The sequence below is a fragment of the Lacerta agilis genome, chromosome 11, assembly GCF_009819535.1.
Source record: "Lacerta agilis isolate rLacAgi1 chromosome 11, rLacAgi1.pri, whole genome shotgun sequence".
Lineage (NCBI taxonomy): Eukaryota > Metazoa > Chordata > Lepidosauria > Squamata > Lacertidae > Lacerta > Lacerta agilis.
Window position 1 is genome coordinate 35,585,923 of NC_046322.1, and position 20,169 is coordinate 35,606,091.

The following is a 20,169-nucleotide window of genomic DNA, read 5'->3' on the forward strand; positions in this document are numbered from 1 at the left end:
GTTCTCACTTTCTCCATTCCTTAAACTGCTACAGTTTCAACTTTCTGGTATTAAATTGTATGCCAGCTAGGCTACATTCAGATGTAAACGTAAATCATGGTTTAGTAGGAAAATAATGTTAGGTCTAGCCTGCTACTAGGTTCACACATGTCCCCCTTCCCTTTGGTTGTTTAGCATGTTGCGCTTGGGCAAGTTATCTGAACTCCCAAACTGTGGTTAGTCTTAATTATGATTAGTAATTTTCCTAAATACTAGAAGCTGGTTTGTTTTCACTAACTATAGCTAAGCTCAACCACAGCTTGTCCTCATTCAGATGACATTGCAAGCCACAGTTAACCTAAGATGGATGTAAATTCTCCTAAAGCCCACATGGCTGTGCCAGAGGAGGGATGAAATGTCCAAGCCTGAAGATTTGTAAGGTTCAGTCTTTCAACCTTTAAATATGGTTTAATTATGGGTTAGTTGGCATGCAGTGCTGAGCCAAACTGTGGCGTGAATGAGAGAGGGTCCCCAAAGAGGAGATTGTGCCTGATGCAAGCCTCTTCCAGACCTCTTGCTGCTCCGCTTCTTCTCCAGACAAACCCCAAGAATAAGCTTTAGTTCCAAGATCATGGTTTGTCTAGAGAAGACATGACCCCAAATTTGGATGACTAAGTCAAACAATTAGTTAGCTTACACCATCAGGACCAGAGGAAGAACAAAGCAGCTGCATGGAATCTCCTTCCCAAGAGCCTGCACATTCATGCTAAACTATAGCTTGGCCTTTACATCTAAACAAGCTCCATGTGTACTTCTATAAATATTTAGGAGCTACTGATATTTACTTTGAAAAAATTATTAGCACTTCATATCCAGGTAATAATACATAGAGGAATGTGGCATAATCAACTTTGAAAAATATATACAAATAAGGAGTGAGGCAAAAATTAAAGATTAAAGATGTGTGACTCATGATATAGTGCATTCAAGATAATTTGCAATAGCTAACTGAGATGTTGTAGAATGAAATAATGGGGGTTGATTGGTGGAACTTTTGCATATAAACAAAATTATCAATGAATGCAACATGTTTTGCAAATACACAGAATACTGAATGGGGATACACCCTTTAATACACACCTCTTCGCCCTGGAATTTAATACTTGAGGTGTGTATTTTTTACTCATCTTATTTTTGATTTATTTTTTGATTGTAGCCTAAGGTGTTTTAGACTGTTTTTAGTATTCTGTTTTAATGTTATACCCCACCCTGGGACCCTAAGGTGAAGGGCAGATAATAAATAAACAAAGAAGTAACAATAATGATAATAATTAAATTGATAGCTTATTGTTGTGTTTCTTCAATCTCACAAAGAAAGGAGGTGGGGGTTAAATACATCTTACAGGCTACATAGTAAGTATTAACTTGGTTCTTAGAAAACCAAAAATGTAGAAGGCGACATAACAAACATAAATGTAGAAGGTGACTGAACACACATAAAACTAAAGCTTCCAGCTGGGAAAGTTTAGTGGATAGTGAAGCAGCAAAAACAAACAAACAAACCTGAAACAGATTTACTTTCTCTTTGTGTTGTACTGCAATCGGAGCAACCACAGAAAAAGAAGATGCTTGATTCTTTAATTTTTAAATGTTTCAAAATATTGCCACTGAGAAACTATTAAGTACTAAAGTAATTTTCCATCACAAAGAGTGTTTCATAAATAGAAGTTTCACAGAATTCTAAAGTTGTAATGCAACTCATCTAGCACAGCGCCCTGATGCTAGAGCAAACCCCTTCTATTAGGGCTTTTGATCTAAGATATCATCTTCAATCCAACAGACTTCGGAAATCAGAACATTACAAAAAGAAAAGGAAGGAGCATAATTAATAAGAGGGGAAAAATAAGATCTTCCAGAAGAATAAGCCTCTTAACATTCTTTCCTATATCCAGCTCCCATTCATTAAGTGAATAATCATAGTAACAGAGCTTAAAGGTTGTGTGTCAACTATCTGCTGTTCAGCAGACTGTGTAGCAAAACCCTCTGTCACTAGGCAAGGTTTCACGTGCTGTACTACTGAGCAATGGCTTTCACCTATTATCACGACAGGCCTTCATTTTTATTTATTTATTTTACAAACCACTGGTTTAGTAGAGACAATGAGAATTTCATCCTGCTCACCTTTTAAAGTTAATAAACCAAATTCACACATCCAGGATAAATGCACTAAGGAAAACAGTATATAAAAGTTCCAATAATATTTCCATACTTCACCTGCTACTTTATTCACTCTAACTTTTTATTTACCTCTATGGTTCCTCCCCTCCCCTCTAAAATTAATTCAGAGGAATACCGGTAATCTCAATATAATGAAAGAGCCAACAGGTCTAGCATTCAAGATACTATATGAGGGTCAACAAATGTTCAGATTCTCAGACTCTGCCCTACATTTCTAAATGCAAGGGTGGATCATTGTGAAAGAAAATCAGCATTATTTTAAGTCCAATATTAGTGAGTCTGCTTACTCACATTTAAAGTTAAAATAATGTGCATGGGGTTATATTGGACATCTTCCCCAGCATCAACTCGGTAGCAGCAGTATGGGTGGTCAGGAATATGGGTAAAACTGCCCAATAAATTTTAAAAATTATTGGAACGAACATTAAAAAGTTTCAGCCTAGTAGCTGCACAGCAGTATACTATAGTACCTTCAAAGTATATTGACATTTGGAATATCATCACTCAGAAGGCAAAATCAAAGAGAGAAGTTATCTACTTTGTGCTTCTGTTCTTTCCAATGAAATCTCTTGTACCACTTAAGAAATCAAAGCAATTTAGCTTTATCTTGATAGCTCTGAAATGATTAGCCAGGTATACAAGTAAAATTCAAAAGTGACACATTAAGACTTACAATGTGAAGATCTTGTTCCATTCAGGATTAAGATTCTTGTACACTGTATGGGTCAGCAGTCTATCATTGTTCAACTCAACTACACAAAATGGATCACTTTTACCTGGGAAAAGACCATTTAACAATATTATGAATACTTTGCAACTTAAAATTATCTTCACATTCTATGTAACTTGAATTCACACTGTAACAATGAAAGTAACCTGCATGTTTACTCATTAATTCTGCAGTGGAACAAGAAATACATAAGTTTTAGAGTGTCAAATGCTGATCAACAGATCAAAAATTATTTGGACAGCTAGAAAACTAAGGAAGCAGGGCCTAGTTTTCATAACAAATCCATGTACTGCACAATGCAGAGAGCAAGGTTTGGGTTTAATTTTGGAGTAATGAAATATGGTTGTGCTGGGGGCGGGGTAAAACATTAGTAAGTCTACCATTTTTAATTCCCCTTGAAAATAACTAATTTCACCATTCATAGTCAAAACAAAATAAAAAAATAAAACAATTCCTTCCAGTAGCACCTTAGAGACCAACTAAGTTTGGAGTGTGCATGCACATGAAAGCTCATACCAAGAACAAACTTAGTTGGTCTCTAAGGTGCTACCGGGAGGATTTATTATTATTATTATTTTGTTTTGACTATGGCAGACCAACACAGCTACCTACCTGTAACTTCACCATTCATGTTGCCCTTAATTTAATTTAGGCTTCAATTCTACAAACATTTAAATTAACACTTACTAGAGAGTAAATCTTATTGAAATTTATGTTGCCAAGTTAAGTATTATAATTATCCAACGTAATATAACAATGTATTAATGCCAATTTCCATGTGCATTCATATTTCAGACAACACAGTGAATTTCCATCAAGGAAACACTTCCCATTCAAAATACATTGCCAAACAGCCAATAGTCACACGCTCAATTTTACAACATTAAACATGTTGACATAAATTGAAAGGAAGGGGGGGGGAGAAGTGGTAAGACTATGCCCCAGATCTAATATTGATGGTAAAATGGTTGGGGGGGGGGACCCTGAGGGATCTTGCTGCAATCCAGCAAATCTAGTGCACGAGACAATTGTATTCCACAATAATTTCAATATTTTTGTAATGTAATGCCATGTATTACATGAACCCATAGATTCAGCAGTTCAAAGGAGCCAGATTAACAATAGCAGTAAGGCATGCAATTTGTTTCATACCTTAAACAAATGACAATTAAATCAATATTTAGCAAAGCTGTCCAGGAATCACATCTTCCAAACGACAATATTGATTCAAACGCCATCACAGGTTAATGTGCACATTATGAATTTTAATGGTAAATAATAATTGTTTTAAATATGCAACATTACAATTGCAGTTGATGCTTTTATTTTGCAAAAGGGTAACATTTATCCCAAACTTGAAAAATGAATTCATCAACCATCTCTAGTGAAACAAAAGAAATTTAAAGTATAGCCATTACAATTTAAGCAAACAATCAAATACAAATAATCATAAATACCTAAAGACATCACCAGATAAAACCAGTATCAAGAGCATCAACCACACCAACCAATTTATGATGACCAGTCAAACAACAGTATAATCACTATATCACACACCAACATGCGCCTGGGAGTAAAGAAAGATCTTAAGCTGGCGTCAAAAATATAGACATGATAGTACCAAGCAGGCCTCGCTGAGGAAAGTATTCCATAACCAGGGGGCCAAAACCAAAAAGGCCCTCTCCCTTCTCCACAACCTTCAAACCTCTCTCAGAGGGGGAACCAGGAGAAAGTGAAATCAGGTAAAGTGTGGGGAGAGAGAGAGAGAGAGAGAGAGAGAGAGAGAGAGAGAGAGAGAAAGAGAGAGAGACTCAGCCTGGAAATCACTCAGGGCCACTGACTGACCTATCCCAAGCCTTCCTGCTTGCCTGAGGGGAGCCAGTGCCCAGAGTAGCAACAGCTGGCCATGGAGGGTGAGGGCCAAGAAAGGTGTCCAGAAGAACTAGTGTCAAGATCGGGGCACGGAGGTGAGGAGAAGGCGGCTGTCTTCCCTCGCTCATGCAGTAGCAAGGGAAAACCTATTTATTTATTTTACAGCGCTCTGCAAAAATGCAGTTGTACATGGGTGGGTGGGTGTGCCTATATACTTGTAGTAATAAGTCTTAAGTCCAAAGTTCATCTTTTCACTACAACTAAAATCTGTTTTATAATTAACTCTCAGCAGCTAATGTTAAGGTCACAAATAATTTTAACATATAATAACAGCATTACCGTTACGAAAATGCTCTTCACTGTGTTGATTTAATCTGGCAACACATGCTGTTCCAAATACATAATCACATCAATTTAGCTTCCCAACGGTGAATAGACAAGAGAATTAATATTATAGGCTAATAATTTTAACATGCAAAATATAGACATGATCAAATCAGGGGTGCACAATAGGCATATCAATAACGCAGGGGCTTAATGTCTAAGGTCTTCCACCATGTGAAAATGATTGTGAGCATTTATTACAAGCCTTAAAACAATATTAGATTTGCACCAAAATCACTTCCACGTCTCTCATTATGTGGCTGGGTGGGGTTACTGGTTTGCTTTGCTCTTATTTTTATTACATATTTTGGGGGTTTTATTGTCTTTTTATATTGTGAACCACATTGAGATCTATGGATAAAGGGTAGCATATATATATTATAAACAACAACAACCATATTTGGGGGGGGGGTGTGGATATAAATATCTAGTTATTTTAAAAATGATCCCACAAACATTAGCTAAATTTAAGACATATGTACAGCAAAAGACCTCAAAACCCTTAATCTTGACACTCCAGGATTTGAACTTCAGAAAAAAATTATTCCAATCTCTTTTAAAAGCTGACATTCACCTAATTTTCTATAAAGATACACACTGCTCCAGTGCTGTTCAAAACAAAGCTTTGTGAATTCTCGGGTCTGACCGACAATTAACAAAGACCAGACATGGCCTTTTTGGTGTTGCTTTGCAGCTATGGAACTCCCTTCATGGGGAGCTCCTTCAAGCTCTCTATCTGCATTTAAATGTACTTTCAAAGCATCACCTCATTTGGATGAAAGTTTCCTCTTTTCAAGTCAAATGTGACTGTATTGGACTTTATAGGCCATTGTCCGCTTATATTTGCGGAATTAGATAGCGCTATGTTTACTACTCCTGAATGCCGTTTAACAGTAAGTCCAGATTGGCCACCATTTTGGTTGGTTCAACGTCAAATTGTCCTAAGGTACGATCTTTTACCGTATTTGGAAACTTTACTTCTTTGTTGTGACTGCATCATGTATGTACCTTCTATGTGAGACTAATGAACAGGATCTTTCCTTGGTTACCATATGTTGAACTTCAATCCAGAGAAGAGACTCTGATGAAGTGCTTAGTGTGCAACATATGGAATGAAGTGATCCTTCATGTACCCTGGTATCATGTCATGAAGAGCTTTAAAAGATCAACACTAGCACCTTGAAATGGGCATAGAATGGATGAGATGTCATTCCGGCAACTCCTGCAGACAAGCTGGTGACAAATAGCATGGCGTCTTGATATCAGGGTTCCCGTTAAAGGGGTCTTGGGGGGAGGCATTTGGCCCATACGCCCCGAGGTTGTCATTGCCCTCCCCCTCCAGCGGCGGCGAACAGGGGGGCGGGCTATCTGCTTGAACATATGTTCTCCAGAGCTAGCCCAATCCCCTCACGTGCTGGATAACCCTGAAGTTACCCAGGTCCCCGGCTGGGGAGCTGGGAAGGAAAACGCCCAATGCCTGAGCCAAGGTCTCCCTACATCTGAATCTTAATAAAGTTGTGGCCTAATTTTAATCACATAGCACATTGTCTTGTGTCGTTATTCCGCTCAGGGGCTGCCTGGGTATTGGGGGGACTCCGCCTGATCACGCAAAGAACATTGGAGGCAGCAGTTACATGTTTCTGGTCTCTTCGGCCACAGCAGGCGTTGTGATTCTCCAGTGGTTTGACTTCACCTCTGGAGGGGCGCTCCATTGTCTCTTGAGACAGATGGATGCCAACAACAACACTGCATCTAAGTGCATTCCAAACAGTAATTTCCTAATTTAGGATGCTGTCTTATACCAAGTCAAGGTCATTGGCCTATCTAGTGACTGGCAGCAGCTCTAGAAGACTAGGAGTCTGTTTAATCTGAATTTGCCTTCAAAGGAAGTCCAACATATAATGCATTGCAGTATTATAATCTGCATAAGGTAGCAAATGAAATGGGGCAAGTGAGAAAGGACCAGAGCATTATCCAATTTTCACTGAAGGGAAAAAGCATAATTTTGCAGCACTATATGCAAAGGGAAGAAGAAATATAGTCCTGGACACAAATTGCATATGGGAAATAAAAAAAGGGAGAGGAAGTAGAAAACAGAGGCTCTGTACCTGTTAAATTGGGTGGATGGAGAATGTATAAGGAGAGGAGGTGGGAGATAAGATGTTCTGTCTTGAAGTATTGCAGTTAAAATGACAGAAGCATCCAAGTGACAATACGAGACAGGCAGCTGTAGATGTGCGATTGGATGCAGGAATAAATTTCTGGAATACAGTGGTACCTCGGGTTACAAATGTTTCAGGTTACAAACGCTTCAGGTTACAAACTCCACTAACCTGAAAGTAGTACCTTGGGTTGCGAACTCTGCCCCAGGATGAGAACAGAAATCACACGCCAGCAGTTTTGGGTTGAGAAAGGATCTCCGGAATGAATTAAGTTTGTAACCTGAGGTACCACTGTATAGGAATTGCTGGGTGTCATCAGCATATTGTGTGCTGAAAGCTACAGGCAATGTCCACTGGTCTTCTTTAGAAGAGGGTTAAACACAAGCACTGAGGGACTCCAACGGACAAAAGGAGGACAGAGGAAGGATATATACCTTTGGATTCTGGCAGTGGGTGCGCAGTGTCTAGCCCTGGGAAGCTAGAATGGAATGCACATGGCCAGGCAGCCGTTGGGGGGATTTCCCCAAGCCCCCTGGGTAGTTGGCTTGAGTTCCCGCCAGCAGCTGCATTTCAAATTGGCCAACGAGTGGCCTCTTCCTGTGTGAGAGGCAGGAAGGGAAGATACCCCAGAGCAGGAGGCTGGGAGAAGAAAGGGAAGTTCCCAGGTGAGAGCTGGGAGGACCCTCCCCCTTTCTGTGTGAGACAAGGGTTAAGATTTACCCTTGCATTTTCTATTTTATTTTTTTAAAATTTCAATTAGTTTTTTACTGTATAGTTTTATGAAAAAGCTTAAATAAAAATGAAAGCAGGAAGCTAACTGAATTATGGGAGCTGCCTGCTTGCCTCAAGTTCTATTCCTGGCTTCAACCACAAAGTGGCACTGTTACCCAACCCAGCATGATAACCACCACAGGCAATAGGAGAATGCAACTACCTGGAGCTTTTAGAAGCAAAGAACTTGAGGACTGAGGTTCACAGACATGAGTGGTGCAAGAAGATAAAAGTTAACTGTTGATGTGGAGACTTGCCATAAGTAGCAGAACGAGAACGAAAGGCGTTTGCAGAATTGAGGAAGTGTGACTGACCAAGTATCCAAGGCAAACAAGATGCATGAGGGAAATGTAGGCATTAAGGAAGTATTTTTGTGGTGTTGACTGGATTGTGGAATATCTGAGCCACTGCTGAAGAAACAAAAGTGCACATGAAGCTATTGACCTTGTTACCTTGGTCATCACAGGGGTTACTAAATAGGTTTCACTGAAGCGATTGAGGCAACAGGTTGTCCTTTCTTGTTTAACTGTAACTTATAAACATAAAAGAATTGTGCCACATAACTGCCACTCTAGTACCAAAGTTTTCCTTGCCAATAAGCCCCCTTAAAAAAAAGCTTGATATTGCCACACCACCTAAAAAAATAAATCTCATTCTACATTTAGAATGCTTTCCACTTATATTCTACTCTTTTTGAAGATGGCGGAATTCAGATATGCAGCTCAAAGCAACATATGATAGATCGGGGAAGGAAAAGAAATCCACCCTGAAGAAGCAAAAAATTACACTGGACAAAAGAAGAGTTCAAGTAACAGGAGATCTGCCAACTGATTTCATTGATTCCAGGGGATTGAGGCATGAGCGTAGGTATTTCTAAGTGAATCACAGGTTCTGTGCCTTGGTAATATCTAGCTGACCTACTTTTTCTGCATTCTTCAAAACTGCAAGAGGGCTAGGAGACAGGTATGGAAGACACCCTAAGGGATGGGTTGCCCTACTTGTGCGAAAATATGCAAAAAATATACTGCTCCATTTCAGATATTAAAGAAAGCATTTACAGATAATGGGACACAAACAGGCTAGGAGTTTTTCATTCAACATATGTAGTTTAGAACAAGTTTGCATCTTGTTAGCTTTACATTTTCAGATATTAACCACAAAGTGTTGATTGCTTTCAACAACTTGATCATATCTCAGCCATCTTAATATCCCAAGTGTTCTTCATACTGAAAAAGAAGGCAAAGCAAGAGGCAGCATAAGGTAAAAACTAGGAAAATGAACTGTTCTTAGTAACATAAATGCCCAGGTGTTGTGACCCTGCTTTCCGACAGACATTAAAAGGCAGAGGAGCCTGCTGTGGAGGCCTCTTCAATAATTTTTGGAAGCCAGTTTCTGGAGACAGGGCCTTCTCAGTCATTGCCCCCTGCTTATGGAATTATCTCTCCAGGAAGGCTTGCCTGGTATCTATGTCAATTTCATTTTGGCATTAGTTAAAAAAACATTTTCATTTCCCCAAAACTTGTAACTTATTAGATATTTTTTGCAGTTATTTTTTAGTTTTGTTCTTTTCTTGTTTATTATTTTGTATCTTTTAGATGTAAACCAACCTGAAAACTTTTACTGAAGCATTGCTTACCAGTTAAATAATCCTATCTGTATGAAACACAATCAGGAACTCTCCTAGAACATCAAAGTCCATGTACTGCCAGAGTCCTCTCCAGAAAGATTTTTCTAGTAAAACTCGTAACTCACTTCAGAACCCCACACTCAAACACAATAATACTCACTCTTTGTAGACCCCTTCCAGTTGAGATGATGTGCAATGCAGTATGAAATCATTCAATAGTGACTGAATGAGTTGCCTTTTAAATTTCCTCATTCTTAGACAAGGTGCAGGATTTCAGGAGTCATCAAGTCTACACCAGACTCAAATAAACTATGGCTTTTGTTTGAGCAATGTGCGCACTAGTCAAGGAGCTACTGCATTTCTGCAGAATTAGCTCACAACCTTGGTAGCTGCAAACTTGTTCACTGCTAACTGCCAAATCTCCATCCAAAACCTTCTCACCTGCCACTTCTGGTGTTTTGCCTGATGCCTTCTGGCTCTCCCACCCAGCTAGAACAGAAATTAATACTGGGCTGCTGTTTTTTGTTTGAGACAAATTACACTACTGTTATGAAGGATTCATAAACAATAGCATAAATGAAAGCCAAAAGTATGACACTAAGCAGTAAGAACATTCAGTTTTCTGGGAATTTTACTTGCATTCAGGATGACTGCATCTTTCATGCTACATTCCCTTTGGCCTCTAACACGAAGCATTGAAACATCAAGGATAATAAATCCAAGAGCAGTAAGCCGTCAAACAAATTCCATCTTTTATCCAGGAAAATCCCAAACCTTGTGCAATTAAGAAAATGGGGGGAAATCCAACCAAATATGTATTTGATTGCTTTTTAAAAAGCCTAAATTAATGTTGAAATACATGACATCATATCTCGTTTGCCTTTTAGCTAATATTTATCATACCGTTCTGTGAAAAATTAGAAGCCAAGATAAATGGCTCAATTAATTGTACAGAGGTAACCTTCTTTGAGCTGAACCAGAGCTGTGAGCTCTTTATTAAAAACACTATTCTATAGTCCATAACCTTGTTCCTTGACTCCTCTCTAGTTTCCAATTTAAACAAGTCCCCGTGCGGCCCGTTCTAAAGGGCTTTGTCTCCCTGTCATTGTTAAGAGAGCCGAGGCATCCTGGAAGTGTGAAATCAGACCTCATGAGCTGAACGGTTCCCCAGGGAACGCTGGACCGCGCAGAAGGTCAAAGTCATGGGCCGGACCATCTGAAAGCGCCCTGATCACCAGTCTGTGACACAGCAAGCAGGGGGAGTGAGTGTGTGAGGAGACTATAATTGAACACATCTTAATTAAAACCCACAGATAGCAAAAAATAATAATAAACTGTTTTCCAGGCAGCCTGTCAAATGCAGCTTAGATTTAACTTCACTAATGAGACCGGGTTATCCTCATTTCTTAAGAAAAAAAAAGATTTGCTTAACAGTGAATACAAGATTCAGCATAATTTCTACTGTTATTTCTTATTTTTTCAGCAGTTTCAGTTTTTTAAAAAAAAAAATCATGAAAATACCTGACGAAAATAATCTACATCTTATTAAACAAACAGACTCCCACTGGAGGGCTAGAGAATTACCGGTATTTCGCATCAGAATGCAGTTGGCCTAAGTTGGTTTGTGCCAACTTTATAGAAAGGTGAGTTCCACATTCTCTCATTCAGTAACACCCTGCTTTAGGATTATCAATGTAAATTTATCTGAATAAACTATAACCATTTTTCACTCTCTTGCCATATTACCCAATGAATGATGTTCATCCATTTTGTATTGTTTTCCTTATCAAGAATCTCTCTGCTGCCAACAAGTTGGTAGGTGTCCCAAAAAAAGGATTTGCATATGTTGGCGATGTGTATTTAATAGTTATTGGCATGATTGTGCTAGCTACCAAGGTGGGGGAAGTGATGCATTTATCCCAAAATAATTTTCTAATTCTTCATCTCACAAGATGAGAAATGGTTAAAATACTTCCTCAAATACCACAACCTGTTTAGGGACCATGAGATTTGAAGGTAAGATGAATATAGGGTCCTTTCACTGAATATTTTCATGACTTTGGGGGACTAGAATTCTCTTGTTTTCAACATTCCAGTCCTATGAGTCTCTGGATCTGTAGTGGAACCAAGAGAGGTCTATGCCATTACAATTAAAACGTCCATTAAAATGCCTTAAAAGTATCCAACTTCCACAGAACAGAGGCACAGAATCATGCTTTAGCAGTGGAACTATAAGAACCAATGCAGTCCAGGTTCTTCATATCTTTGGCATAGATCCAGAGATATGTTCTGCTAGTGAGAAGTCTTTTCTGCTGATTGAAGAGCTGATTCCAACCTGGTGCTGTGTGAACAGCAACTCCTCCTAATTTAGGAAAGTGATTTCATTCATGTAATGTCTTCTACGAAATTTTGCTGTCCCCCACCCCCTATTTTTATACGTGTTAGCTTGTATCTTCCTTAATCACCATGTTCACTGTAACACAACTCCAAAACACTGTAGTACTGCACTGCTAAAGGTTTTCTATTATCAACTGCATGAGAGTTCACAAAGTTCCTGTGGTTTGCTTCCCCTGAACCATGAAGAGTAACCCAAGAACAAACCTTGGTTACAGCTCATGGTTTAGCTGGACAAACCATGAACCAGGTTCAGCCAAACCATAGCTTGATGGTTGGTAGCACAGCTAAAGCAGAACCAGGATAGGATTGCTGGATCTATGATCTTTGCACCAGATGCTTGCAGGTTTACTTGTTCATGACAAGCCATAGTTTGAGCCATTTCATTCTCATTAGCTATTCTTCCAAATGAAATAATGACCCCATATAATCCCTTAAAAGCTTTATCCACATACGGAGACTGTGAAAGTCTGTATTACTTGATTAAAAATTCAATTTCTTGTTGTAGTTTAATGTTGAGTAACTAATCAATGAATCTTTTAAATATGCCTATTACATTTAAGCACACTACCAAATACTCTTCTACTGAAAGCAACGTTTTAGTAACAGTGAACTGGAGCAACTGACTCTAGTACTATTCAGCTAACTAAGGGTGTGTGCTTTGTGGAAAGGAGAAGACTGGCCCATTTCAGATATAATTTGTGTTTTTTATTCACTAATTTAGAAAATATAACTGTGACAAAAGTGCACATTTTGAAATGCTTTCCCCCCCTAAAACAAAAGCTTTATAAAATATCTTTTTAAATCCTCCTCTTTGCTTACTGAGAGAATATTTTAGAATTCAGCAAAATCTAATCAAATTTTACCTTTGCCTTTACTTTTTATTTTCAGGGATTTAATATGATAGTCTATCCCAAGGCAAAATTATGGAATTTGTAGGTTAATATTTTGGCTCTTAAATACTAGAAAAACTAATAATAATAATAATTTATTGGTAAAAAGCATGTTTACTGGGAAGCAAGGTCCTCCGATATATTTATTACATTTTATATCCTGTCTTTCTTCCATTATGGAACTCAAGGCAGCATACATGAAATTCCCAACCAGGAACTGACCCAGACTTCCTCCTATGTAAGTGATCACAGAACTGCAGCCTAATTCATACATAAGACTATATTATTTACTATCAAGGGTCAACACTTATTTATGTACACCTCTGCATATACTCCTTTTATGTTTGTCTGTGAAATACTTGTATAGAAAGACTGTAGAAACAGAACCCAAACAGCACCATTGCCTATGCAACACTTGTTTGCATAGAAGCATTGCCAATCTACTCAATATAAGATGAAGCACTAAAACTGTGTAAGACTCAACACTTGCAGGTGTAAACATAAAGCACTGAAACCAATCTAATAACATAAACTAGCACATAATCAATTTCTTGAAAGTATTGTTCAAACCTGAACTTGGAAGCACACGAAAGGTCCTTCTCATGCTTTCTGCCTCATAGCGAATGTGATAATTTGGAATTCAATGCTTTATGGAACACAAAACAAAATATGAGAAGAAAAAAATGCTGTGTCTTGAAATATGATTTTTCTGTCTATTTCTGTTGTGTATATCAGGTGACGTACAGATGTTATTTGTCAAACAACCAAGCTGGAAGGTTTTCTGCAAGCAGAACACATGCTAAAATGGTTATGTATGCACCCCCAACGTTTCTAAATTTGTGGTGTAAAATACTTAGTTACATAAGGATGATTTTTGCATATTGGAGCTACAGACAAAAGGAAAGCAATGTGACCATTCTATTATCAAAACTAAGCTAAAACCAAAACACTTTGAAATACACAATTCATCCTAATCTAAATGGACCCCCATGAACAAGCTAGGGATTCCTGCACACACAAAAAAGCTGTCCAGCATGCAGAAATACACCTTGTAATGTACTGCATAGATAATAGTAGAGAATCACACAGATTTGGGGGGGGGGGATCCCACTGCTCATCCTTGAAATGAGCAAGATCCCATCACTGAAGAAGCAGGCGACTGCAACAGACTAACTTCCACTTGACTCAGTAATGGAAGACTACCTGGTTCCACCATCACATGCAGTATTTCTACCTGCCTTTCTGCACCAGGAAACCCTTAAGCTAACTCACAATTGACTGCAACAAATCTTAAAACGTAAAGCCATAAATAACTAATAATGATATTGCTATCATTACGTTCTCTGCCCAAGAAGGGGCAATAGACACCATCTACCCTGTGAGGAAGAGAGGGAAGCAAGCAGGCAGGCAAAGGCAACCCCAAGGCTTACTCCTCCAGGCAGACTTGCCCCACTGCCATACGACCAATGAATATCGTGGGAAGGAGACAAAAACAACTTCAAGGCCTGCTCCAGTCAATTTGTTTTTAGTATTTTTAAACTGCAGACCGCCTTGGCAGAAAGGTGCCATAAATCCATCCATTCGATGGGTGTGTGGGTGTGGAATCAGCTGTTAAACCACTATAGAAGGCCCATTAAGAAAATGTGTGCTGGAAGTTTTGGTAAGTAGGTAGTTTTGGTAAATATCTCTGGACAAATGTAAAGATACATGATGCTTGCAGCTTCGTAAGAAGATTTACGATTCAGCAACCCTGCAGAACCCAAACAGGTCTGTGTCTTATCAACACAGATGAGAAACCACCCAAGAACCCCACATGTGCCACCTTGAAGAAAGGAAGCATACAAATGTAAATAAATAAGGCAACAGGCATGATGATGCTATCCAGAGCGCTGATGCAAATATCCAACATTTTCAGAGGAACATCCATCAGAAACATACTATTCTGAAGCTGCATTTTAAGACCTCCTCTGCTTTACATTTTTTTAAAAATACTGTTTTTGACTAACATATGAACTTGCCCTGCCATGAACAAGTGAATTTTATCTTGCAAAATACTGAATTCCATTTTGTTTTACTATTGTGTATCTGCTGTAGCACACTGGGAATGAAGCTGAACAACACGAAACCTTTTGGAGGTGCAGTGATGCATTGTTTCATTAAAATCCTTTTCCATTACTATTTTCAGTAAAGCTCTGAGCTGTCCAAAGTCCAAACTAAGGATGGGCAAGTATGTTAATTTTGTTTTTCTCAATTTTCTAATCTTACATTCAGTTTCCACATTAGTTTGCAATTTTTAAATTAAAGGTGCCCACGGAAATTCACCAGAAATTTATTCTAAAACACACCTTTTCATAAAGCAAATTCCCCTAATAAAAGGTGGTTTATGTTATTTTCACTAATATATGCATTTATATGCACGCTTTACCCTAGTATGTGTACACATTCAACTAGAGAACTGCATTCAAAAACTCAAAAACATGCAAATTTCAAATGATGACTGTTTCAATTCACATACGGTTTGGGAAAGTGTTCATTAGCTGAAACAAATTTGCACGCAAACACAAATATGAGAAGACAGAGCTCATTTGCAAAGATTCTAGCAAACTTAAGTTTTCTACCCTGTTGGGAGTGCTAGTTTTGTAAAAGACTATAAACCAGAAATGCTTCAATAGGATAACTATCACCACAAAAATTGAAGTAGTTCTTGCCTGTAACGTCAGCTGCCATCAAACCTTCTGCTTTGATAACCTTCACCTGGAGAAATCCCACATCCTTCATGTTATGAAACATCCGCACTAGACTCTAGAACACACACAAAAAAACTATGAAGTTAGGAAGAGCTTGCAAAGGGAGGGAAAACAGGCAAATGCGATTCCCTCTTCTATCACATTTTATAATGGTTGTTTGATTATTCTTAAATCTTATTCTTGGAAGTCAACTATGTGTTTTCAGTACTGTATAGTTTCCACCCAGTGTAGGAAATATCTATTTCCATTCCCAGTATTTGATTTTAAAAGATCTAAACCACAGCACTCATATTTCAGCTTCATGTTAGTGCATTATTTATTCTGAATATATCAATATTTAATTGTAATAAATAGTGCACCAAAATGATACTGAAAGAGAATGCCCCAAGTCACAACGCATCAAGAGATATTTCTGTATACCCTAAGACAGAGGTATATCCAGTTCTAGAGATGTAGTTCAGAAGCCCGTGTTTAATGGCCAATGCCTGCTGGTTTTAGGGGATACCTTAAACAAGACTAGAGCTATCTTTAAGCAGCTAGAGAAAGCAGATCCCTTCACAACAGCTTCCATATCTCTTGGCAAAAATATCACTAATGCATTCAACAACTTGTATTTAACCTATAAATAGACACAGGGAGAAAAAAACCGAGTAACTTTTTCAAAAAAATATATCATAGTTTGTGCACATTAATTTCCCATATAGTTTTTGTATAAAATTATATATTAGATAAAGAAAACTATATAATAGCTGATCATTCTTCCAAAAGCAACATCATGTTTTGTAACAAACTTTTATTTTTTTTCCAAAACAAGACTTGTGTGCATATATGTATATTATGTATATATAAAACCCAAGCAGGATATATCAAGAATAAACAAGATTTCTATACGTTTTAATGTGCCAATTTAAAGCAAAGTAGGATTTAGTAGAAGTAGACATTACTTTTCCTTTCTACTATGTTGCTGCTTAATGGATAATTATTAGTGGTATATTGCTCAGGAAAAAAGGAATATTTTCTGCTTGAAATATCAACTATTAAAGTGTTAGACAAACATTTTTACCAATGAGAGTCAGACACAAAGCCCACAATATAAATCCCCTAAGACGCTTATTGCGTACAGAGAAGGTCTGACCTTGGCATACTGAGCTGAAGCGCTGCAGTTATATGGCACATCAATTTTCACATATAAATGCATTTATATCTATTGCTTTCTATGGAAACACATGCCCATTTATTACAAATTTTTAAAAACATTTGTCTATCATCAGAATTGTATTTAATCATAGGACCAAAACTAAGCAAACACTGGTTATAGGGTTCCAAACTGCCTGATTCTGAAAGTTATGTTACAGATAGCATCAGAATACAGATGCTTTGCTGGTAGCGTGTCATTTGTTACAATTCTCAAGAAGGTTTGGCGGCTTTTTTTTTTGTCAAGCTTGTATCTAAATTCAGATATTTTTCAGTTCTCACATATGTAGAACAAGGGTGGCAGGCATGTGGAAATTACATGTTTGTTCTGTAGGTTTTGAAACTATATTTATCTCACATTTCCTACAAGATAAAAGCAAAAGCACAAATTCAATTTTGTTCCACCTGCACTCACATTACACACACGGGATGGGGGGGGGAAGAGGGGGAGGGGGAGAGGGAGAGAGAGAGAGAGATTGCAGTATTTCACTTGGTACTATTTGTCAGGGCTCTATGGGGTAATTATAGTTTGAACTTAGATTCAGCTAGTCAGCTGATTTGGAGCAATTTACTGCACATTCTGACAATCTGGGCCAGTGACATACTGTAGAATATTATTGTAGGATTTTGTGAAAAGCAAATTACTTTAATACGTTACTTTAAACATGCAACTTAAAGTAATGATTTATCAGCCGATTGTCAGCCTTCTTATTTATGATTATTATTGAAGGCTTCAGAACCTGGATGGTATCGAAGGCCTGAAATTTCCATAGCAGTGAAATCTTATGATTTGCTGTGAATCCTTTCAGCCCTCAATAGATGGGAAAAGATTGAAATGCTCTGGAGATGAGTCCTCTTTATTTTTTTAATGAAAGGCTGTATAATATATTTTCTGTATGGCTGCAGCAGCTGTCAGGGAGAGCATCTCAGTTCAGCTCTATTATGGGAGAACCAATACCCCATCCTATGGCATTGAGATACACTGAGGGGCCAGTACTGATTGACAGCTTGTCACCATGACGTCTTATTCCATCTTTGTTATGGAGAAAATTAATGTCACACCACCAGCCTTATGACTCGCTGTCATCTTAGAACTGCTCACCTTTTATCAATGCTCTAAATAACATTTCAAGCCCATCGTCTCACGGTGGACAATCCGGTCAAGGGACATTAAATCGGATGACTGTGAAATGTCATAATAAAAATGGAATGCTAACAACTTCTTCACTAAACTAGCTCCTCTGGTTTTTAAACTGTGACAAGGGGGAGCAGGGGTTCAGCACACCCGTTCTGAAAAGGTCATACAATCTCTCTCTTGGTCTGCTACCCATTATGGCCCTCCTTCCCCCCACCCCAAAAGGAATTAAGCTTTTCATACAATAGTGATAAAATAATGGTTCAAACAGTAATGCCTGTTTAATTTGCAGGGCTCTGATGTTCAGCTACAAATGGTTAAATGACAGTAATAGAGTCATTTTGCAAGGCTATTTGATCTGATGGCAAGGTCAGCTCATTTACTGGTTTCTGTCTCAAGAATAGACGCAAAATACATTTTAAAATGGAAAAGTCTCTTTAGGAAAGCTTTAAAAAAAATCTATAAAATAAAGATGATAAAAGGATTCCTGAATCTTTCTAGTTGCACAGTAATAGTTCACTGTATATTCCCTAAAAGGGTGGCAGCACGAACGCTGGAAATAAAACAGGTGACAACATATAGGAATGGCAAGAGTTCCACAAATACTGTGCAGTACTGTGTTCAGGTTCTTTAATCTGTCTTTCTGCAGCTATGTATGTATGGGTCATGTTAGGGGAAAGGGTATTTAAGTTTGTAAGTAAACATAACAATGCCTGAAATAACTATTATGATAAATTGACATACCAGGCTTTTTTCGTTTTCTTTTTTACAGAATGCAATCCTGTTTTTATACCAACAATACCAGAGACACAATTCGGGGGGTTAAAAAAAATGGCTCAAGGTTCAAAAAAGTTGTGAAATACATGACAGTATTTCTGTGGTCTTATAAAATTATCAGTATCGTCAGTATCACTTGTTTCACATTAACCTAATAATTCAGAAAAAAATATATTATTCTCACTACTTGGTATCAAAATGTGTATCACTGCAATTAATCCATCAGAAATGCATTATATCTATTAAGATGTAGTCTGACAGACCAGTCTGTCTTGGTTGATACCAAAATCTGAAATAATACTCGTAATTATTAGATTTCAGGCATAGTACACTGTATCTTAGCTCTCAGTTGGTTTAGGAAATATAATGTTTAGCCTTGCTAAGTCACCTCTATTAAACTGTGTTTATGATAACACTATTGGTGTATGATTTGTACAAGCACCAGCAGACAGCTGATTCAGTGGAGATAGGTAGAATAAATTTGCTGAAGCGCACATCCTGCTAATCTGTTTGAAGAATATTGTACAGCATTAGTACTAGCACTTCATGTTATCTGCAGAGCCTGATAAGGTACATCTTTATTAAATTCAGTTATTGAAAGGATGTCAGCAAGGGAATAGGAATATTTTAAAATAAAATAAAAATTAAACAGCCCTTTGTTAGTCAGAGCTTGGGTTTAATGGCAGAGTGTCTAGAGAAGCCCTCTAAACACCTGGCAGCACTGTACAATAAAAGCTTTGTAATTTTAGGTGAAAATAGCTTTCTTCTTTATTCTTTGTGTCTAGTAAGTCAGTTTTAGTGAGTTCAGTATTCATAAATGCTGGAGTAAGAGCTCCCCTTGCTGTTGCCTTACCAAAACTACACAGAAGCTGACATGCTATGAGGATGCTGGGAAATATTTGTTTTCAAAATATTTAAGCACAATTTTAAAATTTAGCACAATTATTTTTACACAGGGTCATGCCACCATTCTTATGCATTAACGAAGAAAAACCTATCATAACACTCTCTAAACAATAGCAAAGTCGGTCCATTTATTTATTAGACTCTTAAAGCCATTTGACTTACTGTTGGGGGGGGGGAATCAGTTGCATAACTTTTTAATTATGGCACTAAATTTTCATTTGAGAACAGCAACAAAGTAAATTCACGTAGTGACTGGAATTGAAAATTACTGAACAAAAACTAATTGGCAAGACCCAACAGAATAATCTTTAGGGCAATGCACTGGGACATTATAAACAGCATTACTTGCAGATATTAACT

General features: G+C 37.8%; 1 protein-coding gene across 5 annotated transcripts in view; it reads right to left on the reverse strand.

Annotated features, from left to right (window-relative positions):
* Positions 1-20,169, reverse strand: part of MCTP1 (multiple C2 and transmembrane domain containing 1) — a 170,493-nt gene that overhangs the window by 68,616 nt on the left and 81,708 nt on the right. For all 5 annotated transcript variants that reach the window (XM_033163778.1, XM_033163776.1, XM_033163775.1 and 2 more), the window contains 2 exons: positions 15,759-15,852; positions 2,891-2,993 (listed from right to left, as the gene is read on the reverse strand). In XM_033163778.1, coding sequence (XP_033019669.1) covers positions 2,891-2,993; positions 15,759-15,852 — 197 coding nt within the window. The remainder of the gene's footprint in view (positions 1-2,890; positions 2,994-15,758; positions 15,853-20,169) is intronic.